At 29.2% G+C, this 20342-nt stretch overlaps 1 protein-coding gene across 1 annotated transcript in view; it reads right to left on the bottom strand.

The window, feature by feature from the left end:
- The window catches only part of LOC132951160 (uncharacterized), a 162157-nt gene extending 153305 nt beyond the window's left edge, over positions 1–8852 (bottom strand). Inside the window, exons 1-9 of the mRNA XM_061022906.1 lie at positions 8720–8852; positions 8557–8616; positions 6656–6709; positions 5524–5574; positions 4127–4186; positions 3945–3989; positions 3157–3222; positions 2651–2698; positions 335–391 (exon numbers count right to left, since the gene is read on the bottom strand). Coding sequence (XP_060878889.1) covers positions 335–391; positions 2651–2698; positions 3157–3222; positions 3945–3989; positions 4127–4186; positions 5524–5574; positions 6656–6709; positions 8557–8616; positions 8720–8798 — 520 coding nt within the window. The 5' untranslated portion in view covers positions 8799–8852. The remainder of the gene's footprint in view (positions 1–334; positions 392–2650; positions 2699–3156; positions 3223–3944; positions 3990–4126; positions 4187–5523; positions 5575–6655; positions 6710–8556; positions 8617–8719) is intronic.
- Positions 8853–20342: the final 11490 nt, after the last annotated feature.

Below are 20342 nucleotides of genomic sequence, written 5' to 3'. Positions count from 1 at the left end.
TTTACCTAATTATTGTTTAAAAACAATTTTAACATTATTTAAATTTACAATTTTTTTTTTTTGAAAGTCAAATAATAATAAAATATAAAATCGATAAATCAAACCCTCAAAAATAGTATCTTCTATTATTTTTGTCGTAGGTGGTTTTACTCAAAAATAACTCAAAAATCATAAAATACAAATTTAGGTGAAAGTCATAAATTTTATCCATGTTGCGCGTGAGTCTGAGTGAGAACACAAATATTGCACTGCCATCCTCTTAATAATGTCAAGAAGACAAACTGTAACTATCTATATTGTTTGTGAATAAATTTGAACTAAATTAAAAACTTACCTTTTGTCTCTATTCTAGCTGAATATTCTATATGAGATTCAGCAAATATTGGATACACTGAAAACATATAACAATTATTTTTATATTTACAACTGAGTTGGAATAATAATAAGGTATGGCATGATCAAGCTCAATTATAAAAAATGTTCGTCAAAAGAAAATTATTTTTATCGAATAAAACTAGGCTTATTCAGTAATAATTTGATACATTTTAAATACACATTTTTAATTTTTGGAGAACAGACATTACCTATATAATATCTTTGAGTAGGTATATAATATAGAATTATGAACACTATGTGGTGGTCGAATGTTCTAGATTCTAGAATATTTAGGCACCACGCCACGCGTCTTCAGTAACATTCTGGAAGTTTTGCACTTCCGCCGTCGCCGCCTCTAGAAGAATCGAGAGCCTATTAGCGAGAAATCGTCGCTCCGTGCAGTCAGTCGGTCGTCATTCAGTCTACGTGTTTTATCTCACCATCTCTCACTTAAATTTCATTTGTTAGCTCTTGTATTACAGTTGTAATCAGTAAAAGTGATTAATTATTTACATCTACCTATTACACCTCGCTATAATTAGAATAATGAGACCAAACTGGTACGGCCCTAACATGAAAAAACGTCCCGTAATGACACGCACGACTAAAGGGCCACAGATTGTATACCAATATGTACCGTTATTCACACCTGTGAACTTGGCAGCGCAACATTAGCCTGACATTGATCCAATCAATCCAACAAATTTGTTGGTGGATTATTGGACAACTTACAAAATGTGTTTGACATTATTTTCACCGAGGGGCCAATTTGCAATTTTGCGCTGCCAAGCTCCCGCCAGCAGCGCAACTGATTATTGGGACATGTTTTTTGTGCTACATTTGTTCATCTCCATTTGTTGTACACTGTTGGACAACTTTCAGAATTTGTTGGACTTTATTTCCACCGGTAAATTTCTAGTTGTGCTGAATGTTTATTATGTGTAAGTTCACGCCAGCAGTACAAATAATTGTTGGGGCATGTTTTTTGTGCTAGAAGGTTCATCTCCATTTGTTGGATAGTGTTTGACAACTTTCAGAAATTGTAGGAAGTTATTTTCACGGGGAGGAGCTAACCTAATCCAACCTAAACGTAACTTATTTAATTTAAATTAAAAAAAGGTTAGTTAAATTAATAAACGCTAGTAGAAAAAAAACTAAAATCTAAAAACATAAATAGGATAAAAATCAGTTGAATAAAAAATTGAAATTTAATAAAAACTTTGCAGGGCTAAATTGGAAATTGGACCCCCAGTGAAAATAACTTTCAACAAATTCTGAACATTTTCCAACAGTGATTTTTTATCCTATTTAAGTTTTTAGATTTTTTAGATTTTTTTCTAGGATTCTTTAATTTGACTAACCTTTTAGATTCTGAGCAAAGCGATGAATGTATTAATTTTTTAATAATGTGTTTTTTTTTATTTTTGTGTCTGTCATTACTTTTTAGAACAGTAAAAATGCTTGGATTTTCTTCAACAGTAAATATAAGTATAATACAGTATAATTTTCCGGAAAATCATTTTTGGTGCAACTCTAAAACAAATGACCGTAGGTACATGAAATATTGACTGAACGTTTATATAAGCATTTTCTATACACCATAACATTTTCCAAATACTGTGACTTATTTTGAGCTGTTTACGGACATTTTCAGTTATAAAGCTTGACAATTTAATAGAAGGCTTCTAGGTTTTTGTTTCAAAGACAGATAAAAAAAATATAAATTAAATAGGTTAGGTTAGGTTAGCTACAAATTTGTTTGCTCGTGTGACTCATTTCAGTACGTTATCAGAAGTGGAGTTTGGTCTCCTCATTCTGGTCTTCATAATGTATACAATTTAAACTCAATGATAATATTATATACCAATGATAAACATACATCTTTATTTGTAAAACATAAGTGAATTTCTAAGAAATGGATCTGTCGATTCACAGTTGATTAGAAGATAATCATTATCATATTGTTGTCATCAAAACAAAAACGTGCCATCTAAAATATATTACCTATAATAATTTACCATCATATACTTAATGGCTAATATTATTTTATTTACCAATAGTCATTTTTTAGGACATAAATGCATGCATATTTAAAAGTTTTTTAGAACATAAAGTCCTAGCCCTATAGTTATCATTCACTACTCGTGATTAATTGTATTCTTTAACTACGTAATTGAATTAATTAGATGTTTCTGTATATATATAGGTTATAGCAATACGTGATAGTTATAACAACTTTGATAAAAAAAATAATTAAAAAATTGAATTCACTTACATGACCGTAATCCTATATAGTAGTCAGATGGACTCGTAGACTGGTCCACTGTAGTAAAAAATTAATTAATTCATCATACCCTTATGGTGTTTTATTACGATGGAAAATATTATATAGGAAATAGAAAAAATTATGTAAAATTATATTTCACATGTCTTAGTTGGTACTATTTTATGTCAAAAACTGGAGAGTTGAATATACGATAAACTCCATATGCAAAGCAAAAAACAATTGCTTTATTTCAATGGTCAAAAACCACCGTTGGTACAATAAAACAATTATTTAATTTTTAACTGGACAATCAGAAATGTGATTTTAATAATTCTCCCACAACAAATATATATTTAGTAACTAACATTACCAAACATTAATTTAAAATTAATTTCACTTTACTTTATAAAGAGTAAATGTAATTCTTGATATGATTAATCTCTTTTAGGTATTTATAGATATTATGAATACAATTTAGAACCTCAGAAAAACACAAGGATCATTTAACAACTTACGTCCTAGTGAGCCAAAGTCGATCCTACTTAAGAATTGAGATTTAGTTTCCAAAAACGTTGGGTATGCTGAAAGAAAGAAGTAACACAATCATAATTTATTTTGATACTAATGTCACTTAGGTCTTAGATTAATGTGTAATGTAAAAGTTAAACAATAATTTATTGTTGGTCGTTTCAATAATTGGCTGTTTTTTTTAAGAGAGTTAGTATGGATGTTATTATGGTCCCTTTATTAAGTCTATTATTGTTTAGTCATGTAAAGTAATACGTAGTGTTTGGGTGCATGGACAATCGACATAATATTATTATATAACTAAAGCGGTGCGTGAGTGAGGATTGGGCCGACGATCCAAGAACGCCACGCCATTACGCCAATATCATTCAAGTTTTGTCTCACTCCCGTACCGCACCATAATTAAGATGTCTCACATAAAAATACTACGCTAAAAATTGTTTTTAATTAAATCAAACTTATCCTATACTAATCGTGGTTTAGATAGAAGTTATAGTTACATATTACATATGTTTTATTAATTATAAGTACAGATAAATTAATTTTTAAAGAAATAAATTAAAGTTTTTTTTCTTCTATTTTTTATAGACGGGAATAAAGCAGATGAATCTACTCAGTAAAATTCACCTAAAAATTCAATTAAATGTGTGATGATTACTTTTCAATCATATTATATTATTCGACCACAAAATAAAACCATGTGCATATTATACCATATCTAATCATACCCAATTAATTTGAAAATATTAAATTACTGTTTGGTTAATTAACTTACATTTTAGAACCGCTGTAAATTCTGTTTCAGAATATCCTACAATTTCTAAATAAACGATAATATTGAATTTATAAATGATTAGTCTAAAGCTTAACTATTAAATAATAATTTGATTTCATTATTCTACACAGTTCATTTTTAATATTTTATAAGTTATAAACATTGTAGTGTAAATCATTTACCAAAAAGATCCTGCCTATCGTTAAAATATTCGTCATATATTTCTCCGATATTTGGACAATCTGAAAAATGTATGCACAACTTTATTATTAGTCTACAAGTTTTTATTATGGAATCAAGACAATAAATTATTTTTAAAACGATTCGTCGACATAATTATGTTAGCATGCTACGATAACGTGTGTCTTAAATCTTATGATATAAGAATGATATAAGTATATTACATAATATTTAGGTATGATTATGAATTACGTAAATTATCAGACCACGAACCGTTATTATTATTATCAGCCTATATACCAAACAACAAGAAATGATACCGATATATCCTGATATTTAAATTTTGAACTAATAATAATATTGCCATAATATGTCAATTGATATTTGTAGTTGAAACAAAACATAATACATACATTTATCAGCAAATCATTAATATTTATTGCGTTTGATATTTAAAACTTTAGCTAAACAGAATTTTTATGATCTCACATACCTAGTATTTTTACTGAGAGTATGTAGCTCCAATTGTATAAGCTATCTTGACGATTAATTTTCGTATAAACTGATATACAACATTTTTAACGCATAAAAAATCCTATTTCAAGGTTAAAAAATATTTTGAAAAAAATAATATGTTTTAAATATATTGCCGTATTGGGGTTTAATTAGAGCATATAGATCCGGACTCTACTTATAGCCTAATTTATTTGGGATTAAAATTATATAATGTATTATTATTTATTACAATTTACAATAATTTACCATTATTGATGGCTAAAATGTATTACAGTTAGGTAGAATATGGTTGAAAACATTTAAAAGACGTTATACCCGCATGTGTTGTCTCCGTCTTACAAGTGTGTATCATAGAAAATTTTACGCTCAGCAGATCACGTTTCGCTCCGTTAATTTAAAAATTAGAGTGAATTGACTTCTTATACAATTTAAAGGTAAGATTACTATCTAGTCAATTTCGTGGATTTTTATAATATTTTAATTTTAAAGCGAGTACAATAAGTATTTTAAGATATACAATTATATATAAGTATTTGCTTTGGGGATTTTTTTTCCGATTGGAATTTTCCGACGGTGGACATTTTTGTTTATAAGTGGTTGCTATTGGTTATAGGAAAAATAATGAGTATTTATTATTTTAATGGTTGCCATTGGCTAATTGGGTAGATCCTGTAGAAACAATTTACAATTTTAAAATACTCATCACTCGCTATTATTGTCTTTGGTTGTTACTGCCAACAAACTTTGATAATCAAGTATCAACATTTAATAATTATGTTGGTACGCTTTTATTCTAAATGTTATATTCTTACATAGTACATAATATATCCACGATATTAAAATATACAATATATTATATTAGTAAAAACTAAAAATAACTTACATGATTTGAATGTAACGAACTCATTATTCGAGATAGGTTTATATTGTTTGCCTACAGTTAAACATAAAAGTAAAATTATAATTATTGGTGTTTCTATAATTCGATAATCTAGTTTATCGGGCTCTTGTACCTGCCCATTTACTAGAGAATAGGGACTAGGTCAATAAGATATAAGATTTTTAAGTAAAAATATTTATACTGATAAATATTATATTTTCATATCAAAAAATGGCATACATGTTTTTACACAAGACGACTTATTTATTTGAAGAGGCTTTTTAATCAATATCCAAAAAAAGTAGTATTCAAAACAAAAACATATTAATATTGTATTAAATCAACTATATAGTACAGTAAATAATTCAATGGGCTATATCATTTAAGATTCTGAGCGGAGCGATAATTGATAAATACTTCAATTTTACAATGAATGTGTTTTTTTATGTGTAAGTGGAGTAGTGTAGAAGACAAAAATGCTTTTATTTTCAACTTAAATATATATTTTCAGGTAGGAAAGTGTGAATCTTATAGTTGGCACTTTTTAAAGGTCAAAATTAAAATTTTCCAGTACCTATTTTACTTTAAAATTTAAATTATTCTAATAGCAATATCAAACAACATATCTTGAAATATACTGAGTAATATAGACTGACACTGACAGACCATCTTCGCTCAAAATCGTTTTTCGTATAATATATGCAACGAATTATCGCTGAATTCAAATTTAACACACACATTACAGTAACCTATTCAATTTCGTGGTACACTCAGCAACTATCAATGGCGTAATTATGTTGGGGGAATGATGGGGATTGATGCCCACATAGCCTTTTTTTTATTTTATAATAAATTGTAGGTACCTACCGTCAAATATATATATCATACAAACTTTTTTTTGCATATTTTGGTTCATAAAATACATATTTTAAAATTTTTTATTGCACTTAAATCCTAACCCTACTTATATGTAAAGATATTTAAGATATGGATAGTGGTTATCACAACTCAAAAGTGCTTATAAATTCCCCTTATCTTACTGTCACTCAAAATAATGAATGTAAAATAACATAAGCCGGTTTTCAAACGTATAGACTAAAAATTATTTTCTACTAATTTGATTAAAATTACATACCTTTTGATATCCTTGTCATATAATCTACATATGTTTCGTATATTCGTGGATAGCCTGGAAAATTAATTTAAACCATCTATATTAATTGAAAAATATAATCATGTTGATTCTAGACGTATTGCTTATTTGTTAAGTATTTCTTATAAGCCATACAATTTTGATAATTTCAATGTGGGGACTGGGAAGACCAAAGGCGCATATAAGTCATACTTGTAACTACATAAGGTGTGAATCACGAAATTCGTCAACCATTTTCGCCCCATCGCGTGAAACGATCGGTCGCGCGTCAGGATATTTTGTCATCTTTAAAGCAAAATTATATTTTATAAATTTAACCTTATAATAACAAAATTATCATAAGATTCAAAAACAAAAAATAATAATAATATACTTTTGCTCCAGCTGTCGGACACAAATTTGATGCAAACAATACCAAAAGAGAAAGAAAATTTCACGTTGTTTCGATCGACTAATATTAGTTTTGAAAAGATATGACATCTCGCAGAATAGATGACTACAGGTTCGTAAAGAAGTGTCACCTGACGAGGATATATTTATATATTTAAGGTCGCCAACCACGAGCTGAGACCCGTTGAGACGGAGTAACGTGGATTTTATCTAATAATTAAGTAACATGAATAATGATAATAATAATATAAGCATAACACAATATTAGCGACTTAGAATTATTGTAAATTATATTATATTTAATGTCAAGAAAGCTGACTGGCGTATAACTTGGACAAAAGAGAAAAAACAAAGATCATAAATAAAAACCGTATAGACAACACGTATATAATAATATAATATGCATACATCACACCAGCTCTTTTGGACGGTTACCGGGAACATAATATTATAACAATGACCATAATAAATTATAAAACTAAAAAAAAAAAAAAATACGAGAATACTGGCCACAGTTTATTGAAAATAATATTAATACAAAAAGGTAGATTACCAACCAAAAATGTATAAAAATGAAGTGTCGACGCTCGCTGTTATGCGAGAAATAAAAGAAAACCATCGACTGACGCACGTTTGGCCAGCCCCCCCCCCCCTCACCCTCACCAATTGAAAATCCAAAAACTAATTACGTAGATATGTAGCACGCAATTTGCACGTATTTGCAAGCCTGGTGTTGAAATTCACACGACCCTCCTTCCCCCGAATAATCAAAATTCATGGGGTGGGGCAGCAATAAGTCAAAAAAAATATATATACAATCTCAAGGGTCCGCCAAATGTATGCGAATATTGAGAAAATTATTTTATATTATACTTGGAAAAAAAAAGTCACCTAAATAATAATTATAGTTACTAGACGTATAGTATTATTGCTATAACATATTCGTTTTAGTGGTTTTACAGATATTATGGGGTTCCACGAAACACGAAACTTTTTCCTGAGGTTCCATTGTCGTAAAAGTTTAAGAACCACTGATCCAAAGAACATTGAGTTTCTATGAATACGCGGATTAGTTACAGATCAAAAGCTAAAAGCTGACATTTAATTTCATGAACAATTAATAGTATGAGGGGTGCCTCATCATTACAATGTTATAAATTATAATATTCTTCTATAATTTAAGAATTGCCATTTAGTTCTCACGAATAAATTTGATTGAATATATTGATTTATAGAAATTACAATACTGTAAATTAATAACAATTTGAAACTATACAATTTACTAAAACAAAAAAAGAGCAAATCAAAATATTGTATTCCACTTTTTTTTGCTCTTTTGGCCAACTAAAATAAATTATAATATATTATTATGCTTTGAATAATACAATCCGTAATAAAGGGCACGACAATTTGGTTGAAAGACATGTTAAGTATACATATAATATTTACAATTATGAATGTGATTAACGTATATTATACCTATTATAACTTACCTCCGTTATGCATTCTGTTGATGCAGTACAATCTTTCGCCTCCTTCGACTGTGTTTGTATCTAATCATATTATAATATATGACAGTAAAATACAAAATTAAAAATTAAATATGCATATAGGTAGGTAATAACTAATTTTACAGTGTGCATAAAAAATACTTGCCACTGTTATTTCCGGCTTCTGAATAATATAACGATTTCATAATCATTAAAATAAGAATTAGGAATTTATACCTAGACATTTTCAGAAATTTTAGTAGGTACTGTTTGATATTATACTCAATAATTTAATGGCGAGCCACAAATGTGAATAAAAAGGATTTAAACCTTCACTTGTAGGTAAGTACACGTATTTATCATTGTTCGTGTTTTTTTCTCAACAACTTATGAAAACGTACACAACTGAGTAAACTTTAATTGAGTTAAAATACAGAAGGTCTAGTACTCTAGTCATATCCAAAATGCGTTGTGCTTTTACACAGGCGCATAGTGGGGCAATTGACATCGAAAGCTGGCCAAAATAGCATTTATCAAATTTTACTAAACTTATCATATCGAATCATTATATATATCAATAAAGGAGTTCATACTGCATTGTTTACCGGTTTTGTGCACGTGTTGTGGCTTAAATTTATTTAGCTACAGCAGTCGCAATATCCACCATGTGTTACAGTGTAAAATCAAACAGAATAATATTATTTTTAATTTTAGTTTTTCTCTGTTTTTTTCTGAACCATTAGCTACAGGTCAGTTACATAACGCTTATTACATACGTTTTACCGAATTAATGATTTAATGGCAAGCCACAAATGTGAATAAAAAGGATTTAAACCTTCAATTGTAGGGAGGTACACTTATTTATCTTTGTTCGTGTTTTTTTCTCAACAACTTATAAAAACATACACAACTGAGTAAACTTTAATTGAGTGTTAATAAAATACAGAAGGTCTAGTCAGATCGAAAATGCGTTGTGCTTTTACACAGGCGTGCATACATACACTATTCTATGTACACTATTTACATACATAAGACAGCATTTTGTATTGATAATATTATAATAGTATTATAATAACGTTATACTAATATTATTCGTTATTTTAATGTTATAATAATATTATTAAACAAAAAATTGCTGTCTGAACTAGCAGACTAACTGATACACCGATAAGTTAATAACATTATAATAATGTAAAATAATATTAATATCGTTTATCGTTACAAACTACAGTGGCGTTATCGGAATTATTTTATTGAGTGGAATAGAAAAATGTATTGTACATTTTGCCTCGGAGTCATTGGCGTCAAACATTTTATTTATACCGAGACAGCAACTTTTTGATTAATAATATTATTATAACATTGTAATAACGAATGATATTAGTATAACGTTATTGTAATACTATTATAATATTATCATTACAAAATTCCGTCTGGGTATAATATATATAATATTATTTATTGCAACTTATTTAATATAATATATAACTATTATTTATTTTTCGTTACAATTAAATTTTCAGTTCAAAGAAAATTCAAAGAGCTGAATCTTTGAGTTAAATTGTTTGCAAATTAAATGTTAAGGCAACGTTGCACTTAAATTCGTTCTCAGTTGTCGTAGTTTTATGAATAAGTGCTGAGTTCTTTGTGAATTTCCAGTGTTCTCAATCGTTTGGCCAAAAATGTATCTCGCGATAGCCGATTATTGACATCTAGAAAAATGAAACTTCTTCTTCTCGAATCTTAATATTAATGATAATATTATAGATATTATAATTTATATTATTGGTAAAATATTATAAACATTTCTATAGACTATAATAATATCTACTGACTACCAAGGCCGTATTTAGGGGGGGGGGGCAACGGGAACATATGCTCCGGACGGCCAAATTTTGATATTTTTTAGGGGGCGGCCACCCATCACCTCTTAAATGTATTTTATTGTACCTAGTCTAATACCATAATTGTAAATTTAATTAAATTATAAACAAAACAATTATTGACTACACTTTTCACCTAAGGTTTTAGAAACGTTGAGTATTTTAAATTTTTACTCATGAAGTCATGAATCAAGATTTACATTTAAGTTTAAAATCATAATATTTAATAATTAATATTGATAAAATGATACAAGTTTTCTTGTGGCAGACGGATATAGATGGTTCTAAATAACCGTGGTTTATTTTCTATATGATTACAACCAATACTTTTATTTTATATGATATATTTAAAACATTGATCAACTCATAGTGGAATATCGCATATTTCACAAAATAGAGAATCAAAAACGGCGACTAGTCTTTGACAGGAAATAAGAAATATAAATAATTATTTGTTTATAATAATATAGTCTTCGTTTAATATCTTATATTAATGGTAATTGTCAGTATTAAAATCATAAAATGTCATTTCATTCTACATTTATCTGTACAAGGTGGTCCCAGTTTTTTTGCCTTTATAATGTTGCCCTTTCGGTTACAATGTTCAACCCCAGCATTCAATAGTTGCTTACTTTTAACATCATTCCATTCTTTTCTATTTGTTTTACGTTTTCTTTTTGGAGATTTTTCTATGCCTGTCTTACGTGTTCTTTTTTTTACAATGACAGCATTCTCAACCTGTTGACATCAAACAAAAAACTTCAATAATTGTGTATAAAATGTAATTAGCTAGTAATTAGCTTAGGTAGGTAGGTCTTAATAAGAGATACACCTATTTCAAGGCATGAAAAATTATTTTTTATAGTTTATCAAATACAAACATTTTGTATTGTGAATAGAAACATGCCAAAGTATATAATGCCAGATTCAAAAAAATACTGTTTTTGTAATACCTAATAATATTATAATTGTTTGAAATGTAGTTTTATAAATTAATATGATTAAACATTATGTTAATTTAGGCCATATTATTATAATTCAAAGGCTGAATAAATTATATTATGATTTGTTTAAAATAAAATACTCTATGAAAATTGTTGAAAATGTTGTTTTTGAAATAAAAAAATAATAATGGCTGTAATTGAATAATTTCAACGGTTTTTTTTTTAAATTCCAAACTAAGTTTCTATTCAACCTCGTTAGAATTGAATAACAAATCCTATGAAAACTAAATAGATAGTTTTTTCACCCACACATGCAGGTGAATAGAAACATCACACTTAAAAAATTTATAAAATTAAATTTTATAGTTGGGTAATTATTGAAATTTCTATTTTGTAGTAGGTGCTTGGTAAGACCCACATTTTCATGTACTTTAAAGTGTTATCCATATTTTAGATTTAGAGATAATAATTATAACAAGTGAAGGGGGAACTGTTTCTATCCACCCACTTTTACAGTAAATAGAAATAAACAAGTGCAGTAAAATTTAAATTAGTTTTGAGTTCCAAAAGCTCAAAATACTTAAGAAAATAATAAGGATAATATAAATAACAAAATATTATAATCATTGTAATAAAATAAACTCAATTGTATACTTATAGTGAGGGTTGCAGTATTTGATGAGATTTCATCAGAACTTGAGTTTGATATAATACCTGGTATAAATTCAGGGTCTTTATCACTATCATACGTTATACTTTCATCTTCATAATTATACTGAAATAAATTTATAATCAGAAATATTATTTTAAGTACCATGACACTGATACAGGTGGGTTATTGCTTGGTTACAATTTAAAAATATTTACTTACTTCATCGCTACTTATAGTTCCATATTCATAAGTATGCTTTCAGTTTCACCCGATGACAAATACTGTTCATAAAAATAATTTATTGAAATAAAATCATAAAAAATAAATAAACTACAATAGGTAGCTAAATTACTTAAAATAACCATACAATTAAAATCTAATAACATTATATTTTTATTGTCACAGTATTTTCACTTATATTGTAATGTGAAAAAGTAAAATATCAAATAATATTAGTCATTAGATTTTAGGTACAATAGTTTTAAGAATAAGAAACTTACCATTTCATCTTCATTAATAGATATTGGTGTATGGTTATCCATATTAATTATTGAGTACAAAAAACTACCAAAAACACAAGTAATTCAAACGAAAAAATATATAATAACATTAATAAGTTTGTACTTAATAAAATAAGTAATGCTGTAACAACTACACTGCTGTATACCGATATGAATAATAATAATTGTGGTTAGTAATATCAATCATTATCATTCTATAATTGTATTATCTTTATTGTTGTAGGATTTCTAATTTCAGAATAATCATAACAACAATACTATTAATATTTTCCGGAGTTACCTACGTCTTTATTCGACGGAAATTTATATTTAAAAATAGACGTAACTAAAGTTACTTTCTTTTTCGCTGATAAGTCAAATAATAGGAGTTTATATTTTATTTGATTTATTACCTCTTTAGCAGAGTTGAGTTAATGCCGTTTTCGTCGGAGATAAAGAAAAAAAACGGCCATCAGATTATAAAATAAACCGAAAAATGAAAAAATTGAGTTACGTCCTTCTTCGTAGGAGCCAGGAGGTGTCGAAATAGTCTTTATTTAAATATACAATGCTATTCATGGAGTACACACTAACACACCGTGTATTATTAATAATTAATAATTTGTTATTATTATTTTATGAACACATTTATACATATATTATGTGTATGACGTATGTATAAACTACTTCTATGGTATATGTGTATTTATAAATATACTCGGTAGATATATACTAATTCAAGAGAAATATCTCAAATATCCAAAATGTTTAAAACAATGTTAGTAGCCAATAGAAATTTCTGTAGACAAATTCCTATTGTTGCCATCATTTAAAAATAACTTAAAAACGGTGCTCCACGTGGAACCAACATTTATAAATTTTAATTGTCGATGTCGATAATTGTCGCACTATTTCTTCAATCGATTGGTGAAAATACGAAAAGTGTAGGATAAAAATTGAATTTTATATCGATGTCTAAGGTTCAGTTATCGCGTAACAATATTAATATAACGTTATTTACGTAAAAACGCGTGATCCGTCTTGTACGTAATTTCTCCATATTGTGTTTCGTCTCGAATGTGTTTACTGATGTGTATCGACGTAAATACGTTATACATACCTAATACTTTATAGTGGATTTGTTAAGTGTTTTTTGTTTATATTAGTAAATAATATCTGCTACTAATATATACTCTTTCTTTTACTTTACGTCTTTACCCATCAATTTATTAATTTGAATTATAATTAACCGGAGTCGTGTAATTATGTAAGTATCTAATATAAACTGTCTACTTATGTATTTGCACGTAAAAACTAACGGTAAGTAAATTTACAGCGATTGGTGCCTGTAGCATTATTGCTTTGCTTGCTAATTTAGAATGAATGGTAAAAAAAGATTAAGTAGAGCTGCTTATCGCAAGAAAGCCAAAGAAAGAGCTTTAAAAATTACTTCTGTTATTTCAAAAACTGGATATTTTACATCATATTTAAAAAAATTAACTACAGGTTAGAACTATAAAAAAATAATCTGCAGAATGGCTACATAGAACATTATGTTCTATAATAGTTATTTGAAAAATTCTTTCAATAATATTGTGTGCAAATGTAATTATTGATCATTATTTTCTGTTTTAGCCAATATTGTTGAGGTTAATAATGATAAAAATGTCAATGATTCGCTTTCTACATTAGATAATCCTTTGACAAAACCAATATTGTCTGTAAAATCTTCAGAATCAGAAGGTAAGATAAATTATAGGTTTTACTTAATGTACTGCCTGATGATGGATTTTAACCAAAACCGGTCGTATACAATAGCAATAATAATTTTCAAAGCAAAGATTTTATTAAATTTTAATACTTTTTCCTGATCAATAAGGATAATTGAATGAGGAGGGGGGCGTAATAATTTCGTTAACCCAGGGCGTCAAAAGTTTAAATAAGGCCCTGCTGACTACTGATTACAGACTTTCGTAACGTCACAATAACAAATAACCCAAGGTATAATTTATTATCCTAAACCTATTAAGTTATTTTATACCAAGTGCGCACTCTAGTAGTCTAGTGTGTTATTAGTCAAATTAACTTAAAATAAATATAATTTTTGGTAAAATAACTCGCCAGTAGATGACGTTATATTTAACGAATTAATAAAAAGATGTATAGATTTATTATTATTTATTAATATAATTGTATATTATTATTTTTATCTAAATAATACTAGCTGAATTACCCGGCATTGCCCGGAAAAAAACTGTGATCGTTTAACTCATTTGGGTGTGGAAGCAATATCTTTTTAAGTGTAAATTAAATTATATTTTAATGTATAATCATCCCGACCGGCGTTGTCCGTGAGATTCGCTTGTGAATATGTGAGCAGTATATTATCAGGTAGGCAATGTAACTGTGGTAGATCGCGGACCCCGTGCGGTTTGTACGGAAGTATATAATTTAACTCAAAGTATCAAGTTATACCAAGTTTGTCGTTTTTACTTAATTCGATCTACGGTGGATTAATACAAAATCCTAACCTAACCATACTAAAATCCGATGAATAAAAAAAAACCAAACATTCGTACGTATATAGATAAAGATGAAAAATAAAAAGTAAAAATAAGAAAAAATAATGAAAAAAATTGGTCTACGAAAACCGTGGATCGATCTTGAGACTGTACTAAAATACATTGAAATGTCAATGCCCCAACAGGCATTAACAGTTATTATTATTATTAAAACCAATAGCAAACATCTCTATCGTAAATCTCAAATTTCCTGTTATTTGAGCACCTCCCCGGGTAGGACCTCTAATATACCCTTTTCAAATTATCCTATCTTCTTCCCAGAGGTCTAATATATATCTGTACTAAATGTCATCGCAATCGGATGAACGGTTTAGGAATGCATAATGGTCACACAAACATTCATTTTTATATATTATATAGATTTATATAAAAATAAACGTTTGTCTGTCTGTGTGTCCTTTATACATTCCTGTTATGGCTGAACGATTTTTATGAAATTTTTTGTGTTTGTTTGAGTAGTTTTGGGGATGGCTTAGATTCGCAAATGGACCCGGAAGGTCCAACCCGGGGAGGTGTTCAAATGAATCTAGGAAAAAAATTTCCCAACCTAACTGTTGGATACAGCTGTCAAAAAAAATCAATTAATTAACAATAATAAAAAAATATAAAATTGAATAGTTATTATTATATTATTGTGATATTAATAAATAGGTACTTACATATTATTATCTTATATATAAAAATCCCGTGTCACGTTTTTGTCCGGAATAAACTCCGAAACTACTGGACTGATGTTGATGAAATTTTTACAATGTGTGTAATTTGGCCGAGCTTAAGAGATAGGCTAATTTTAAAAGGGAGAGGATCAACACCGGGAGGTGCTAAAACGGGAATGTTGAGATTTCAGATGGACATTTTTGTTTATAAATGTTTGCCATGGGTTTTTAATAATAATAATAATAATAATAAAATAAACTATTTGCTTTACTTTTTAAATATAAATTATAATATAATATCAAACTATAAAAACGTGAAATGAAAATCTCTATACAGGCTGAACTCTGGAACTCTTACTTATCAGATCTTCTTGATTTTTTTTTTTAAACGAAAGAGGATTTCATGGAGAAGATTTTTATGAAAGAAAATTTTAGGTTGCTATTGGTTAATCGGGCATGTTTGTTGATTAGTATTATTATTTTTTGTCAATATACATATATATTATATATAATATAATATAGAAGAAGATCTGATAAGTAGTTCTAGAGTTTAGTCTGTATAGTTATAGTCTCTGTATTTATATAGTTAGATATATATATAAATTAATGTTTGTGGATAGATTAGACCTCTAGGAAGAAGATAGGTTAATTTACAAAGGATTAAATTTGTTTTTTTTATTCATCGGATTTTAGTACGGTTAGGTTAAGATAGGATTTTGTATAAATTGATTATATCATTGATTATAAATACTAGTATTTATAATCAATGATTATATTAATCCATCGTAGGTGGAATTAAGTAAAAACGACAAACTTGGTATAACTTTGATATTTTAGAGTTAAATCATACACTTATGTACAAACAGCACGGCGGGGTCCGCGATCTACCGCAGGTAAATTGCCTACCTGATAATGTACTGCTGCGTATCAGAATTTTTATTCCGAGCAACGGAAAAGTAAAGATAAATTTTGAACACCATACACCGAATATTAAATAACGAATTGAACAAAGTTTGAGTCATATAGAGTTGATACATTTAACGGGCAACGATCAGCTATATTATATAATATTGCTTTATTTATTTATTTATTTATAAATGGGAAGTTACCCATTAGTAATAATAGTACAGTAAGTAGAAACTCTCCTCCAGGGGAAAACGTTCTTACGTGTTTAGGAGTCCTAGCGAACCCGGGATCCCGAGCTCCCTCCTTCCGGGGTATGGAAGGTTTATCGTAGGGCTAACAACCCTGTATTGTAGAACATTCAACATACTGTTAAGAAACCACAAACATTGCCTTGGATAATCACTGGATCGCCTGGAATATCTAACCGAAACGGAAAATGGAAATGGAAACACAAGGAGATTAAGATTGCGTGACATGGAACATTTTGAGTTTACATAGAAAAGGAGCGTGCCAGAACTTAGTAAATACATTAAAAGATTACAACAAAGATGTGGCAGAATTACAAGAAATAAGATGGACAGGAACCGGACAAATTAGAATGAATGACTATGTTATATATTATAAAGGTTTAGACTACACACGTCAGTTTAGAACAGGTTTCGCAATACATAAAAAGCTTCTGTCCTCCATAAAAGAATTTAATCCAATATCCGAACGTATGTGTACTATACAATTAAATACAAAGCCCATGAATATATTTATTACTAATGTGAACGCACCAACTGAAAATAAAGACGAAACAAATAAGGACGAATTCTATGAAGAGGTAGCAACAATCCATGATGAAGCACCAGGGAACACAATCAACATCATAGTGGGACACTGCAACGCTAAATTGAGAAAGGAAACATCATTTAGACCCACAATTGAAATGCACAGTGCACACGAGATAAGTTACAACAATGGGCAGAGACTCATCAACTTCTTACTTCGCCATATACAGGAAAATTACTATCAGTAGCACAATGTTCCCGCATAAGGACAACCATAAATACACATGGAAATCACGTGATGAATGGACAGTGAACCAAATTAATCACGTACTTATCGATACAAGATTTAGATCCAGTACCGCAGATGTGAGGAGCTACCGTGGGGCAGACTGCGATACGGATCATTTTATAGTCGTCTCCAGATTTAGGCTCAAATTAGAAAAGACATGCTCGGTTGGGAAGGTGACAGTCATATTCAGAGTAGTACAAGAGCAGTAATCAAATGGCAACCGACGAGGAAAAAGCCAAGAGGAAGGCCTAGAAAGCGATGGATGGATGGCATAAGGAAGGACTTAGAAACACTTGAAGTGACGGATTGGGAAGATAAAGTTCAGGATCGTGATTATTGGAGAATGGTGACGGTGGCGGCAAAATTCTTAAAGAATTGTAAAGCCAAGAGAGAGAGAGAAAAGTAGAAACTCAATTTGGAAAATATAACAGTGAAATAAAATAATATAATGTTTTGAATGAGTTAATATTTTTAAAATTAATCGGATTCCTGTTTATAAATCTTAATATCTTAAATGATTTTTATGTATTAATGTAATATTATTTATCAATTTTACAATTATAAGTAATAACATTATTTAGACGAGAAAAAGTAATAACACTACTATTATTTATATTTAGTGGGAGGTAATTTTGACATAGTCGGGATTGCCTACCAGGGAGGTTAAGTTGCACACAAAAGGAGTTGAACAATCACAATTTTTTTAAAGTAGTAATTTTTTACGGGCAACGAAGTGCACGGGATTAACAAGAATTATATATAAATAGATATTAGAATGCATGTTTAGTATTAGTATGACTCAACAATTCTCAAAAGAAACAAGTAAGTATAGAGATAATATATGGCTGTCTACGACTTTAGAGTCACAATATAAGCATTTCAAGTTCAAATCTTGACAAAATTTATCAAATTTAAAATTGAATAACTATTTTGTAGTTAAAAATTTATAAAATGTTCAAACTTTATAGCCAAGGGTTGAAAATTTATAATAAGGTTCCACCTCTTCCACGTAAATAGGTTATATATAAATTACTTTATTCACAATAATATCATCAAATATACTAGTAATATCATAGCCCTTTTTTTATTATTCCTCAACTTTTTTCATTATTTTTTTCTCATAAGAATTCCAAAAAAAAAATCTGTAAATAAATGTGTACATTTTCTAAATATTTTGATTATATGTGGTGAGACTGTGAGAGCGGTGACTGACGAGACTTCTAGAATTATCAATTCGAAAGTGTGAGAAATGTATCTATAACAATAAACCAGAAAGCCGGTTAGGGCTCCTTAACTTACGGAACACACGACGTCGTGTCAACAATCGTTCTTCGTGTGAAAAATAACGTTTGGCATCTGAAATCAACTTTTTTCCTTGGATTAGGCTATACATATATATAGGTTTTATGTACCTAAGTTGCGTTCCAAAGTTAATTATTTATTAAACAGGCGTACACTATTATTGTATAGACTGGTCTATCACAATTAGTTGATTCGCATCAATTTCTTATCATCGTATATAACTGAATTGCACCAAACGTGATAAATTCTATTATTACGGTTATTAGGTATTTCATCTTGCAGGTGTTAGTATTATCATTGTATTTCGATATTCGGTGCGTCCAAATCGAGAAGCAAATGACAAAGTATAAATTATTATTATATTTTCGCTCGAGAAAACGAATTTTGACGGACAAAGTTCGACGACACGTGGCCGCAGGCGCGCGCGCGGCGTCACCGTCACACGCGAGCACGAACTCTGCGGCTGCTGCTGAGTGCACCGACCTTCGGTCGTATAATAGTGCCACGGCGAAGGTCGGTGTGTGTCGTCTTGTCTTCGTTGCAAATCCTCCCCCCCTCCCCCCACATCATTACAAAGCCGACGACGGCAATCCACTATCGTCTATCTATAGGTATATTATTATTGCCAACCCGATCAGCTGGAATTTCGATCGTCGCGAAATACGAATACATAATCGACAGAGCGGAGAACGTATTTTCAGGAGACCTTAACTACGACTGACGAAACGTGCACAAAAAGAAAACTCGAATCGTACTCGCATTTCGGTCGAATTGATATAATATATTGTGTGTGACAGAATAAGTGGAGCTGTATAACAAAACAATATTTTATTGTTATTTTCTTTAAACTTTATTTTTTGACACTAGATGAGGATACTCACCTAGAATATATTTTAATTGAAACATACAAATAGTATGTTGTAATAATATTAGGTATACATGTATTATAATATATATTATTATAGGTTAAGTATACAGCTGTATTACCCGACTTCATCCAGCATCAGGGGTACAATTAATCTTTCGTTTTCCGTTTTTCTTCAGGTAAATATTATGTAATACAAACACAATAAAATTACAATGATTTATTTGTTGATTTTCAGCTTCTTAGTTTAGGACATATTTATTTACACATACAACTGGAGACTGATTCATCGAATCTAACGAAAATAGACTTAAATCCAATATCGTTAAGATTGGTACTCATCTTTATATTTACATAAAAAATATGTTCAGAATAAATGAAGAAAGCAAATCATAAAAGTAGTAGGTAACAATGGCGGCTCGTAGGTGCTGGTGGTT

The sequence above is a fragment of the Metopolophium dirhodum genome, chromosome 8 (assembly GCF_019925205.1).
Source record: "Metopolophium dirhodum isolate CAU chromosome 8, ASM1992520v1, whole genome shotgun sequence".
Classification (NCBI taxonomy): domain Eukaryota; kingdom Metazoa; phylum Arthropoda; class Insecta; order Hemiptera; family Aphididae; genus Metopolophium; species Metopolophium dirhodum.
This window is presented reverse-complemented; position numbering and strand designations above follow the sequence as displayed.